Raw genomic sequence first — 14,113 nt, forward strand, 5'->3', positions numbered from 1 at the left:
CCTACTCAGCGCCCTTCGCTCAGCTACCGATGTTAAACTCTCCAGTACTTTGCCCACGACAGAGCCCGCCTTCCTTACCAGCTTATTAAGACGTGAGGCGTCCCTCTTCTTAATGCTTCCTCCCCAACACGCCACCACAAAGAAGAGGGCGCTCTCCACAACTGACCTATAGAACATCTTCAGCATCTCACTACAGACATTGAATGACGCCAACCTTCTAAGGAAGTACAGTCGACTCTGTGCCTTCCTGCACAAGGCATCTGTGTTGGCAGTCCAGTCTAGCTTCTCGTCTAACTGTACTCCCAGATACTTGTAGGTCTTAACCTGCTCCACACATTCTCCATTAATGATCACTGGCTCCATATGAGGCCTAGATCTCCTAAAGTCCACCACCATCTCCTTGGTCTTGGTGATATTGAGACGCAGGTAGTTTGAGTTGCACCATATCACAAAGTCCTGTATCAGTTTCCTATACTCCTCCTCCTGTCCATTCCTGACACACCCCACTAAAGACAATGTAAACATAAAAAATCTATTAATAGCTGATCATACTGCATCTGAACAGGAAGGGGAAAGCTGGAGATACTGATGCAGGTTCATAGCAAGGACTGGATGAAAAATCTGGTCACGATATGGTAGGCTGCAACAAGTAAATGTGAGGAAGAAGCAGGAAGACGGATCAAGTAGCAGGAAGTAGATTCATATTTTGGGAGCAAGAATAGTAAGCCAGAAGTTGTGCATGAGCTGTAGGCCACGGAGTGGTACATAGTGACTGGAGATAGAGGCATTGCCAAGTAAGTTTCTTTGACTGACATGAAACAGGTTCCAGTTATCAGACCCCATAGTCTGAAACCTACTCAGGTAGATATCTTTAAATTATGCTGAAGAAAACTGAATGCCAATTTCTGCTTGAATGGCCATGCCTCCTAACAGTCACACACATGTGTGTAATCCAAAACCCAGAAGCATGTACCTGTGCTCTTGAATTAATGCATCAGATGCACAGAAAATATATAAAGAAATCATGATTTTCCTTTGCAAATAATTGCTCATTGAATTGAAACACACATACTAAACTGTACAACTGTACAAACCAATATTTTGGGCAACTATTGAAAGTTAAACCCTATCCCGAGTGGGGTGGCGGGCAAATGGGGTGAGGGCAGATGTGCAGGAAATGGGAGAGACTACAGACTCGCAGAGCTACCTGGACTATTCCTCTTCCCACCCTGTCTCTTGCAAAAATGCTATCCCCTTCTCACAATTCCTCCGTCTCCGCTGCATCTACTCTCAGGATGAGGCTTTTCATTCCATGACGAAGGAGATGTCTTCCTTTTTTAAACAAAGGGGCTTCCCTTCTTCCACCATCAACTCTGCCCTAAAAAGCATCTCTCCCATTTCCCGCACATCTGCCCTCACCCCATCCGCCCACCACCCCACTCGGGATAGGGTTCCCCTTGTCCTCACCTACCACCCCACCAGCCTCCAGGTTCAACGTATAATTCTCCGTAACTTCCGCCACCTCCAACGGGATCCCACTACCAAGCACATCTTTCCCTCCCCCCCTCTTTCTGCTTACAGCAGAGATCACTCCCTACACGACTCCCTTGTCCACTCGTTTCCCCCCCCCCCCCCCATCCCTTCCCACCGATCTCCCTCCTGGCACTTATCCTTGCAAGCGGAACAAGTGCTACACCTGCCCTTACTCTTCCTCCCTCACCACCATTCAGGGCCCCAGACAGTCCTTCCAGGTGAGGCAACACTTCACCTGTAGTCGGCTGGTGTGGTATACTGCGTCCGGTGCTCCCGGTGTGGCCTTTTATATATTGGTGAGACCCGACGCAGACTGGGAGACACTTTTGCTGAACACCTACGCTCGGTCCGCCAGAAAAAGCAGGATCTCCCAGTGGCCACACATTTTAATTCCACGTCCCATTCCCATTCTGATATGTCTATCCATGGCCTCCTCTACCGTCAAAATGAATCCAAACTCAGGTTGGAGGAACAACACCTTATATACCGGCTGGGTAGCCTCCAACCTGATGGCATGAACATTGACTTCTCTAACTTCCATTAATGCCCCTCCTCTCCTTCTTACCCCATCCCTGACATATTTAGTTGTTTGCCTGTTCTCCATCTCCCTCTGGTGCTTCCCCCTCCCCCTTTCTTTCTCCCGAGGCCTCACGTCCCATGATCCTTTCCCTTCTCCAGCTCTGTATCACTTTCGCCAATCACCTTTCCAGCTCTTAGCTTCGTCCCACCCTCTCCAGTCTTCTCCTATAATTTCGCATTTCTCCCTCCCCCCACTACTTTCAAATCTCTTACTACCTTTCCTTTCAGTTAGTCCTGATGAAGGGTCTTGGCCAGAAACGTTGACAGTGCTTCTCCTTATAGATGCTGCCTGGCCTGTTGTGTTCCACCATCATTTTGTGTGTTTTGTTTGAATTTCCAGCATCTGCAGATTTCCTCATGTTTAATCCTACATTGATCTCTTTCTTTTTCTCCCCCACAATTTCATTATCTCATCATGACTTGTATCCACTATGGATTTGTGGATTCAGAGGTGGCTGAAAATACCACTGTGAGAACTGCGATTGCTTCCACCAATTGAGTACAAAACGTTGTAGATGTTAGGTGTGGTTGGCATCATATAGGAAGGATGTTGCCAGGATTGGAGGCTTTGAGTTACATAAAGGTACTGGATAGGCTGAGACTGCTTTCCCTGGAGGGAGGAAGCTGAAGAATGACCTTCTAGAGTTTGTAAAATTATGAAGTTCATCTATAGGGCAGATAGTCAGTCATTGCCTTTTTCCCTGGGTAGAGGAGTCTAAACCCATAGGACACAGATTTAAAGTGAAAGGGGAACATTTAAATAGGGCCCCGAGGGGCAATTTTTTTTACACAGAGGGTAGTGGGCATATGGAATGAGCTATGAGAGGAAGTGGTAGAAGCAGCTACAATTACAAAATTTAAAAGACATTTGTAAAGGTAAAGGGATAAGAGTCAAATGCAGTCAAATGGGACTAGCTCAGGAAGGTACGTAGATTGGCATGTCTGTTGAACTGCTAAATAACACTATGACTCCATTCCCTATAAACATGTAGGACATAAGGATCATTGCTGCCTGAAAGAACATGTGCTTTGTGTTTGAAGTCTTGATCTTCAAATACCCTAGTTCTCAATCAATAATGGGCAGTGCTAACGCTTTAAATGCAGTGATGATTTTTTTTATAAATGGTATCTGCCTTTGCTGACTGGTGGCTTCTGAGAAATGGCAAATGATCCACTTTTCCTTGGTCTTTCCATGAATTTTTATGAATGGAGGGCACAAAGACTTATGCAGTCTAAACTACTGAAATTAAATACAGGTATCAATGCAAGTTTTTCTAAAATTGCACTTCCAAGTCAGATTCAAAACCACATGCTCCCTGGAACAAGATAATTTATTCATTAATTGCCAATGATCAAAGTCAGAAATGTCAATAAGTCCATGTTTAATTGTCACTCTACATGTTGTACAAAATGTGGACGTCTTCCTATGCATCAATACTATGAATAGTAACATGTGAACAAGTCAACTTATTCTTTGTAACATTAATGTTTTAATGGAAGCGAAGACAGATTCACTAAGTCTTTACTTCTGTTTGTGTTTCCTTTACCTCTTCCATCTCAGCATATACATGTGGACAAAGGTTCTCCACTGCTCCCATTGTAATCATGGCATCAGTAATACCTGCTCGAGTTTGTGTAAGAGAAGACAGCAATTGACCTGCAAGGAGAACACTTTTATACCAGAGTATATTCAGTCATTTAAAAGACAAGTATACCATCTTCAAAAGTAAAACATTTTGGGAAAATCAGTTTGGATGAACTAAAAGGCTATTTAAGAATTATTACTACAATTACGTTGGGCAGTGGTGAGAAATCTGAATGTTGTCTGCCTTCTAAAAGGATATGGTTGTGACAAAGGAAGCACAACAATGATTCACTAGATTGATTTCCTTGGGGTGGAGTGGAGAGTTGGGTTCATTTGTGTATTGAGGAAAGATTAAACAGACTGGGATTATAACCTCTAGATAAGCAAGTACTGCAATTTAAATAAATAAGGGACCAGTGTTTCAAAATGGGAATGGAAGGATTTTCTTCATTCAAGGTTTTTTTGACATTTTTGTTGTTTTGTTATTTTGTTCTGTATCTGGTATTGGACTTGCCCTGTAAGGAGAGGGGTGGGTGGGTGGATTTAAGTCCAGTACTGACAAATCATGTTTTTATTCAGTTTAAGGATGGAAGCAAAAACTGATTTTAAATTGTGTAATACTGAAGAAAGTTTAATATCTAGAAGACAGTGAAGACAAACATTGATAGAAAAAGTAATTTAATCCATTCCTGATGGACAATATTTTTATTTATCTCTTGTCTACTGTTTAGCTCTTAATTAATTTACTCATCTGTCATTTCTTACTACAAAATAGAACAGTAAAAATTGATCTGGCCATGTGTACAATGTAATCTAATCAGTATTCAATACGTGCTTTTTTGAAACTTTTCAGTAAACAAAGTTCTTCCCACTTCTAAAATGAACTTAAGGAATAGGGCAAACAAAGGGACACATTTAGTAAGGTACTTTAACCCTAGAAAAATAAACAGCATAAAGTAATCATGTAGGGGGATGGAATTTACACTTCTTTCTTCCACAGGATGTGAGGGTCACAGATGAGACATTAGCTATTTAGATTATTGATAATTTTGGTACACAATTAGCACCATGCATTTAGTATCAACCAACCTGCAATTAGCTAGCAGTGAATGCCTAGAGTAGATGGATTTCCACCAGTCTAAGTTCTATTGGGTTAATACATTGGTTCATAAGTGTTCCATTGTTAAAAAGAATTATATACAGTGTATAGAGGTTAGTCACTTTGTTGAAAAAAGTTGGGAAAAAAATATTTTACCTACTACAATAATCGTGAATGAATTTTCCGACTTAAGAAGATTAACTAAAGTTACAATGCCTGTGGCTGTTAGTGTGACCTCATCCATACCTACGATCACCTTCGCTAGTATTATCATCTGTATCAATTTGAAAAGAAATAAATTATTATCAGGTCTTTTGGCATGCATTTCACATGTCAATACACTAATGGACATTTCTCATTTTAGGCACACTTGTATTCTTCAGGATTTTGCAAGTTTTATTTACATACAGACTTACACCTATATAAGACTCTTAGTCATCTATTACCTACCTTCACTGAATAATGATTTTTATCACTGTAAATATTTAATTGTTTTGACACATACAATAGTTGGTTCCAGATAGCACATTAAATCATTATGCCAGAAATTAAATTTATCAAGGAGAGTTTTAAATTTAGAAAATAAAACCTATTATACAAATAGAGGGTAGTGACTTAGTCTTCTTCAATGAGAATGCTTTTTTTGAATACATACATTTTTTTCATTTCTGGTTAGGCTACCATAAATATTATAATTTTTAATAAAAGACAATATCAGATTAACAATTCACTAATGGTAACACAAATTCCTAGAAGAATGGGGATAAAACAAGACATTGTGGATCCAGAATAATTATATCCTTCACTCAGGAGAAGCCCATCAGGTGAGTAAAACCTAGCAACCCCAAGCTCTGGCTTGAACTGAGTGTGTTCTATACAATGTAGTTAACCACTACATTGATTGTCCTTATCACAAACAATAACGAGGTGCCCTACAGGGAAGAAGTCATCTCTCTGACACAGTGATGTCAAGAAAACAACCTCTCCCTGGATTACAGGAGGAATGGAGACAGGCTAACCCTGATTGACATCAATGGATCTGGGGTTGAGAGGGTAAACAGCTTTAAGTTCCTTGGCATCCACATCACCGAGGACCTCACGTGGTCTGTACACACCAGCTGTGTGGTGAAAAAGGCACAATAGCGCTTCTTTCACCTCAAACGGTTGAGGATGTTTGGTATGGGCCTCCAAATTCTACAAACTTTCAACAGGGGCACAATTGAGAGCATCCTGACTGGCTACATCACTGCCAGGTATGGGAACTGTACCTCCATTAATCGCAGGACTCTTCAGAGAGTGGTGTGGACATCCCAATGCATCTGTAGTTGTGAACTTCCCATGATTCAGTACATTAACAAGGACAGGTGTGTAAAAAAGGCCCAAAGGATCATTGGGGGCCCGAACCACCCCAACCACAGACTATTCTAGCTGCTACCATCCGGGAAGCAGTAACAGAGCATAAAAGCCAGGACCAACCAGCTCCGGGACAGCTTCTTCCATCAGGCCATCAGACTGATGAACTCACACTGATTTGAGTGTACTCTATATTACATTGACTGTTCTATTTATTATAAGTTACTATGATTGCACATTGCACATTTAGATGGAGACATAATGTAAAGATTTTTACTCAAGTATGTGAAGGATGTAAGAAATAAAGTCAATTCAATTCAATTCAATTGGACAGAGGGCCTTGGTGATTTTAATAATGTGATAGACTGCAAACTATAATACATTATTAATATAACCTTATTGAAAAGAGTTTACCACATTAAGGATCATGATTTTATTAGAACTATAGAACCATAGGACATTACAGCATAGAAGCAGGCCTTTTGGCCCTTCTTGGCTGTGCCAAACCATTTTTCTGCTTAGTCCCACTGACCTGCGCCTGGACCATATCCCTCCATACCCCTCTCATCTACGTACCTGTCCAAGTTTTTCTTAAACATTAAAAGTGAGCCCGCATTTACTACTTTATCTGGCAGCTCATTCCACACTCCCACCACTCTCTGTGTGAAGAAGCCCCCCCTAATGTTCCTTTTAAACTTTTCCCCCTTCACCCTTAACCCATGTCCTCTGGTTTTTTCTCCCCCTAGCCTCAGTGGAAAAAGCCTGCTTGTATTCACTCTATACCCATCATAATTTTATATACCTCTGTCAAATCTCCCCTCATTCTTCTAAACTCCAGGGAATAAAATCCTAACCTATTCAACCTTTCTCTGTAACTCAGTTTCTCAAGTCCCGATAACATCCTTGTAAACCTTCTCTGCACTCTTTCAACCTTATTAATATCCTTCCTGCAATTTGGTGACCAGAACTGCGCACAATACTCCAAATTCAGCCTCACCAATGCCTTATACAACCTCACCATAACATTCCAACTCTTATACTCAATACTTTGATGTATAAAGAACAATGTACCAAAAGCTCTCTTTACGACCCTATCTACCTGTGACGCCATTTTTAGGGAATTTTGTATCTATATTCCCAGATCCCTCTGTTCTATTGCACTCCTCAGTGCCCTACCATTTACCTTGTATGTTCTACCTTGGTTTGTCCTTCCAAAGTGCAATACCTCACACTTGTCTGTATTAAACTCCATCTGCCATTTTTCAGCCCATTTTTCCAGCTGGTCCAAATCCCTCTGCAAGCTTTGAAAACCTTCCTCACTGTCCACTACACCTCCAATCTTTGTATCATCAGCAAATTTGCTGATCCAATTTACCACATTATCATCCAGATCATTGATATAGATGACAAATAACAATGGACCCAGCACTGATCCCTGTGGCACACCACGAGTCACAGGCCTCCACTCAGAGAAGCAATCCTCCACTACCACTCTCTGGCTTCTCCCATTGAGCCAATGTCTAATCCAATTTACTACCTCACCATGTATACCTAGTGACTGAATCTTCCTAACTAACCTCCCATGCAGGAACTTGTCAAAGGCTTTACTGAAGTCCATGTAGACAACATCCACTGCCTTCCCTTCATCCACTTTCCTGGTAACCTCCTTGAAAACCTCTAATAGATTTGTTAAACATGACCTACCACACCCAAAGCCATGTTGACTTTCCCTAACAAGTCCCTGTCTATCCAAATACTTGGAGATCCTATCTCTTAGTATTCCTTCCAATAATTTACCTACTACTGACATCAAACTTACCGCCCTATAATTTCCCAGATTACTTTTAGAGCCTTTTTTAAATAACGGAATAACATATGCAATCCTCCAATTCTCCAGCACCTCACACGTAGATACCGGCATTTTAAATATATCTGCCAGGGCCCTTGCAATTTCAACACTAGTCTCCTTCAAGGTCTGAGGGAATACCCTGTCAGGTCCTGGGGATTTATCTACTCTGATTTGCCTCAAGATAGCAAGCACCTCCTCCTCTTCAATCTGTATAAGTTCCATGACCTCACTACTTGTTTGCCTTATTTCCATTGACTCCATGCCAGTTTCCTTAGTAAATACAGACACAAAAAATAGATTTAAGATCTCCCCCATTTCTTTTGGTTCCATAAGAACATTCCATTTCTGACCACTCTGATCTTCAAGAGGACCAATTTTATCCCTCACTATCCTTTTGCTCTTAATATACCTGTAGAAGCTCTTTGGATTATCCTTCACCTTGACTGCCAAAGCAACCTCATGTCTTCTTTTAGCCTTCATGGTTTCTTTCTTCAGTATTTTTTTGCACTTCTTATACTCCTCAAGCACCTTATTTGCTCCCTGTTTCCTATACATGTCATACATCTTTCTCTTCTTCTTTATCAGAGTTCCAATATCCCTTGCGAACCAAGGTTCCTTATTCGGATTCACTTTGCCTTTAATACTGACAGGAACATTCAAACTCTGCACTCTCAAAATTTCTCCTTTGAAGGCCTCCCTCTTACTAATCACATCCTTGCCAGAGAACAACCTGTCCCAATCCATGCTTTTTAGATCCTTTCTCATTTTTTCAAATTTGGCCTTTTTCCAGTTTAGAACCTCAACCCAAGGACCAGATCTATCTTTATCCATGATCAAGTTGAAACTAATGGCGTTATGATCACTGGAGCCAAAGTGTTCCCCTATACACACTTCCATCACCTGTCCTAACTCGTTTCCTAATAGGAAATCTAACATTGCATCCTCTCTAGTTGGTACCTCTATGTATTGATTTAGAAAACTTTCCTGAACACATTTTACAAACTCTAACCCATCTAGACCTTTAACAGTATGGGAGTCCCAATCAATATGTGGAAAATTAAAATCCCCTACTATCACAATTTTATGTTTCCTGCAGTTGTCTGCTCTCTGCAAATTTGCTCCTCCAATTCTCGCTGACTATTGGGTGGTCTATAATACAACCCCATTAATGTGGTCATACCTTTCCTGTTTCTCAGCTCCACCCAGATGGCCTCGGTAGACAAGCCCTCTAATCCGTCCTGCCTGAGCACTGCTGTAATATTTTCCCTGACTAGCAAGGCCACCCCCCCCCCCCCCACCCTTCATTCCTCTGCCTCTATCATGTCTGAAACATTGGAACCCTGGAACATTAAGCTACCAGTCCTGCCCCTCCTGTAGCCAAGTTTCACTAATGGCTATAATGTCGTAATTCCATGTGTCAATCCATGCCCTCAGCTAGTCAGCCTTCCCCACAATACTCCTTGTATTGAAATACACACCTCAAAAGATTATTACCACCATACACAACCCTTCTATTTGTGACTTTGCATGAACTTTTAACATCATTTATTTTCACTCCCACTCCACTATCTGCTCTGGCACTCTGGTTCCCATCCCCCTGCAAATCTAGTTTAAACCCTCCCCAATAGCAATAACAAACCTTCCTGCAAGGATATTGGTCCCCTTGTAGTTCAGGTGTAACCCGTCTCTCTTGTACAGGTCCCACCTGCCCCAGAAGAGATCTCAATGATCCTGAAATCTGAAAACCCTGCCCCCTACACCAGTTCTTCAGTCAAGTGTTCATCTGCCAGAGCATTCTATTCTTACCCTCACTGGCACGTGGCACAGGTAGCAATCCTGAGATTACCACCCTCGAGGTCCTGCTTTTTAACTTCCTATCAAGCTCTCTATACTCACTCTTCAGGACTTCCTCACTCTTTCTTCCTATGTGTTTGGTACCGATGTGTACCATGACATCTGGTTGATCACCCTCCCACTTCAGAATGCTGTGCATGCGATCAAAGACATCCCTGACCCTGGCACCCGGGGGTGGGGGGGGGGGGGGCAACAAACCATCTGGGAGTCTCTGTCGTGGCCACAGAACCTCTTGTCTGTACCTCTAACTATCGAGTCCCCTATCACTACCGCTCTCTTCTTCCACCCTCCCTTCTGCATTGCAGAATTAGACTCTGTGCCAGAGATCCAGATGCTGCAGCTTGTCCCAAGTAACTCATCCTCCCCCCAACAGTATCCAAATCGGTATACTTGTTGTTGAGGGGAATGGCCACAGGAGGGAAACCCTGCTCTCCCCTTCCCTAGCCTGACGGTAACCCAATTACCTGTGTGTTGCTCCTTTGGCATAACTACCTCCCTGAAACTACTATCTATAAACTCCTCATTCTCCCGACCATCTTTAGTTGTGAGTATAGCTGGTGACATAGCTTGCTGAACAAAAGCACCACAGACATCGCTTCTCAGTAAAATTAATAAAGTATTTCTGTTCCCTGACAAACTGTAAAATATGGCCTTCTGCTCATCCCTCCCACCTCCTCCCCAGCCCTAATTATAGCTGCTACTGCTATACTTCTTTGTTGCATTCCTTGTTGGTCTCTCACTTCCTTCAGAGTATGAATCAGGTTAATTATCAGTGTCTTATATGATGTGAATACACTGTTTTGTGCCTGTAATACAATGCTAAGATATACAAATTAATATTACAAAAGAAATAAATGGTGCAGAAAAGGGAATAATAACATTGTGTTCATGGACCATTCAGAATTCTGAGCTTGGAGGGGAAGAAACTGTTCCTGCTCATTGAGTGTGGGTCTTCAGGCTCCTGTATCCTCTCCCTGATGAGAAGAGTGCAAGTCCTGGGAGGTGGAAGTCCTTAACGATGGATGCTTCCTTCTCGAGGTGCAGCCTCTTGAAGATATCCTCAATTGTGGGGAGGTTTGAGCCTGTGGGGAAGCTGGCTGAGTCTACAGCCGTCTGCAGCCTCTTGTGATCGTGAAAATTGGAACCTCCATTTTGGATAGTGAGGCAACTAGTCAGAATGCTCTCCAGCATACATCTATAGAAATTTGCAAGTGTCTTTGGTGACATATCAAATGTCTTGAAATTCCTAATGAAGCAGATCCTCAGTGATGTTCAAACTAAGAATTTAAAGCTGTGCACCTTTACAACTACAGATCACTCAATGAGGACTTACATGTCTGCTGTTCCAGTTTCTCTTTTCTGAGGTCCACAATCAGTTCCTTGGTCTTGTTGATATTGAGTAAAAGATTGCTGTTTCAATACCACTCAACCAGCCAATCTATCTAACTCCGGTATGGCTCCTTGTCACCATCTGAGATATTACCAACATCAGTGGTATCATCAACAATTTATAGATAGCATCTGAGCTATGACTGGCCACACAGTAATGAGTGTAGAGACAACAGAGCAATGGTCTAAGCACATACCCATGAAGTGTGCCTATGTTGATTGTCTTTGAGAAGGAGATCCTACCATTTCACCCATGAATGTATTTAGATTCAAAGTTCAAAATAAATATATTATCAAAGGACATATATGTCACCATATACAATCCTGAGAATCATATTCTTTCAGGCATTCATAGTAAATACAAGAAACACAAAAGAGTCAATGGAAGACCACGCCCAATGAACAAACAACTAATATGCAAACGACAACAAACTGTGCAAATACAAAAAGAAAGAATATAAATAATAATAATAAATAAGCAATACATATAAACATGAGATAAAGAGTCCACGAAAGTGAGTCCATATGTAGTGGGAAAAGTTCAGTGATGGGGTGAGTGAAGTTGGGTGAAATTATCCCATCTAGATCAAGAGCCTGATGGCTGGGGGGTAATAACTGTTCCTGAGCCTGGTAGTGTAGGCCCTGAGGCTCCTGTACCTTCTTGTTGATGGCAGCAGTGAGAAAAGAGCATGATCTAGATGGTGGAGGTACTTGTTGATGGATGCTGCTTTCCTGTGACAGCACTCTGTGTAGATGTGCTTAATGTTACCAGTAATGGACTGGGCTGTAATAAGTACTTTTTGTATGCTTTTCCATTCAAGGGCATGGATGTTTCCATATCAGGTCGTGATGCAACCATTCAATATATTCTCCACCACACGTCTATAGAAGTTCATCTAAGTTTTAGATAATATGCCAAATCTTTGCAAATTTCTAAGAAGGTAAAGGCTCTTCTGTGCTTTCTCTGTAATGCCTTACCTGCTGGATTATTAATGAGGCAGCCAGAAATAGCGGAAAAATATTGTTCTCTAGAGAGAAGTGAATTTGCATGTGTTTTAAAAGTGAAGAAAGGTCCTTACGTTAAACAGTAATCTAAAAAATAAATGTAAAATCTGTAAATTTTTGATGATGAATAATCCGGATGAGAAGGGTTCCTTTACCTTTACCTTCCAGTTCATTGCACAGTACCTAATCCAGAATAACTGATGGCCTAGTGGGTTCAACCACGAGCTGCTCCAAAAAACCACCTTGTAGGCATTCTACAAATTTTCCCCTCTTGGGGACTTTTCCAACCTGCCTGCATATTGAAATCCCACATGACTATCCAAACATTGCTTTTTTGACATGTATTTTCTATCTCCTGTTCTATATTATAGTCCACATCTTTGCCACCATTTGGAGGTCTGTATATAACTCTCATCAGGGTATTTTTTACCCTTGTAGTTTCTTAGCTTCACCCACAATGGTTCTACACCTTCTGATCCTATGTCTCTTTCTAATGATTTGATTTCATTTTTTACCAACAGAGCCACGTCACCCCCCCCCCCCCACCCACCTACTTGCCTGTCCTTTTGATACAATGTGTATCCTTGGATGTTAAACTGCCAGCTACCATATAATCTTCTTTCAGCCATGATTCAGTGATGCCCACAACATCATACATGCCTATCTGTAAATGTGCTACAAGTTCATCTACCTTTTTCTGTATACTGCATGCATTCAAATATAGCACCTTCAGTTCTATATTTAGCACCTTTTACAACTTATCCTATTGACTGCAACTCTGCCCTTGCTAGCAGTCTCACTACACACGAGTTCTGTTTGTAAACCAACTACCCCTTCCTTAGCCCTATCACTCTGGTTCCCATTCCCTTGCCAAATTAGTTTAATTCCTCCCAAACAGCTCTAACAAACCTGCCTGCGAAGTTATTAGTCCCCCATAGGTTCAGGTGTAACCCTTCCCTTTTGGACAGGCTATACCTTCCACAGAAGAGGTCCCAATGATCCAAAAAACCTGAAACCCTGCCCCCTGCAGTAGTTCCTCAGCCATGTCAAATCTGTTATTCTATTCTAACCCTCACTCGTGTGTGGCACAGGCAGCAATCCAGAGATTCCGACCTTGGCGGACCTGCTTCTCAGCTTTATGGCTTGCTCCCAAAAATCTCTCATGTAGGGTTGTACTGTGGAAATTCTAAAATCAGAAATACATCCTGTAGGTTTTTATTTCATTAACTCACCTCAATTCTATCTTCAACTTTCATACACTATCATCAAACAAACATCAGCTAATAATGATCTGGACCAAAGCCAGAAACCCAGGACTGACTATGATCTGGGCCCCCAAAAATCAGAAGGGTACGTACCTAATATGGACACATGGGATTATAATAGGTAGGTACAACAGACAGCATGAACATGGTGAGCCAAAGAGACATTTTAGTGCTGTACAACTCCATGACACTAAGGTTGGTGGTGCATTCTGGATATAAGTTTTTAGAATGTAAAGATAATTGGATTCATTTATCAGGTTAGCTTTAGAGATAATTCCCCTGGAAGAATACCTGAAATGCGGCATTGGCCTGATCCACTTCTTTCCCAGATTGCAAAAAATTCTGGTATATTGATGCAGGAATGCCTCCAGATTCATTTATCAGAAGTTGCTGTTTTGGACTGTTGAACACACAGAGGGCTAAAGCACCACCTGCTCTTAAAATACCATCCTGAAATATGACAGGTAAATAATAACTACAATGAGTTTAATTGATTATTGAAAAATATATCAATAGAAATGAATAATAAGCAATTTTAGCTACTGTATATTATGGTCATGGAAATAAGTAATACTGAATTTTATCTACTGTACATGAAGAAA

At 41.4% G+C, this 14,113-nt stretch overlaps 1 protein-coding gene across 1 annotated transcript in view; it reads right to left on the reverse strand.

Moving 5' to 3' along the window:
- The window catches only part of ankar (ankyrin and armadillo repeat containing), an 81,143-nt gene that overhangs the window by 1,388 nt on the left and 65,642 nt on the right, over window positions 1-14,113 (reverse strand). Inside the window, exons 18-20 of the mRNA XM_073044520.1 lie at window positions 13,803-13,961; window positions 4,953-5,070; window positions 3,660-3,769 (exon numbers count right to left, since the gene is read on the reverse strand). Coding sequence (XP_072900621.1) covers window positions 3,660-3,769; window positions 4,953-5,070; window positions 13,803-13,961 — 387 coding nt within the window. The remainder of the gene's footprint in view (window positions 1-3,659; window positions 3,770-4,952; window positions 5,071-13,802; window positions 13,962-14,113) is intronic.

The sequence above is a fragment of the Hemitrygon akajei genome, chromosome 5, assembly GCF_048418815.1.
Source record: "Hemitrygon akajei chromosome 5, sHemAka1.3, whole genome shotgun sequence".
Taxonomy (NCBI): Eukaryota; Metazoa; Chordata; class Chondrichthyes; order Myliobatiformes; family Dasyatidae; genus Hemitrygon; species Hemitrygon akajei.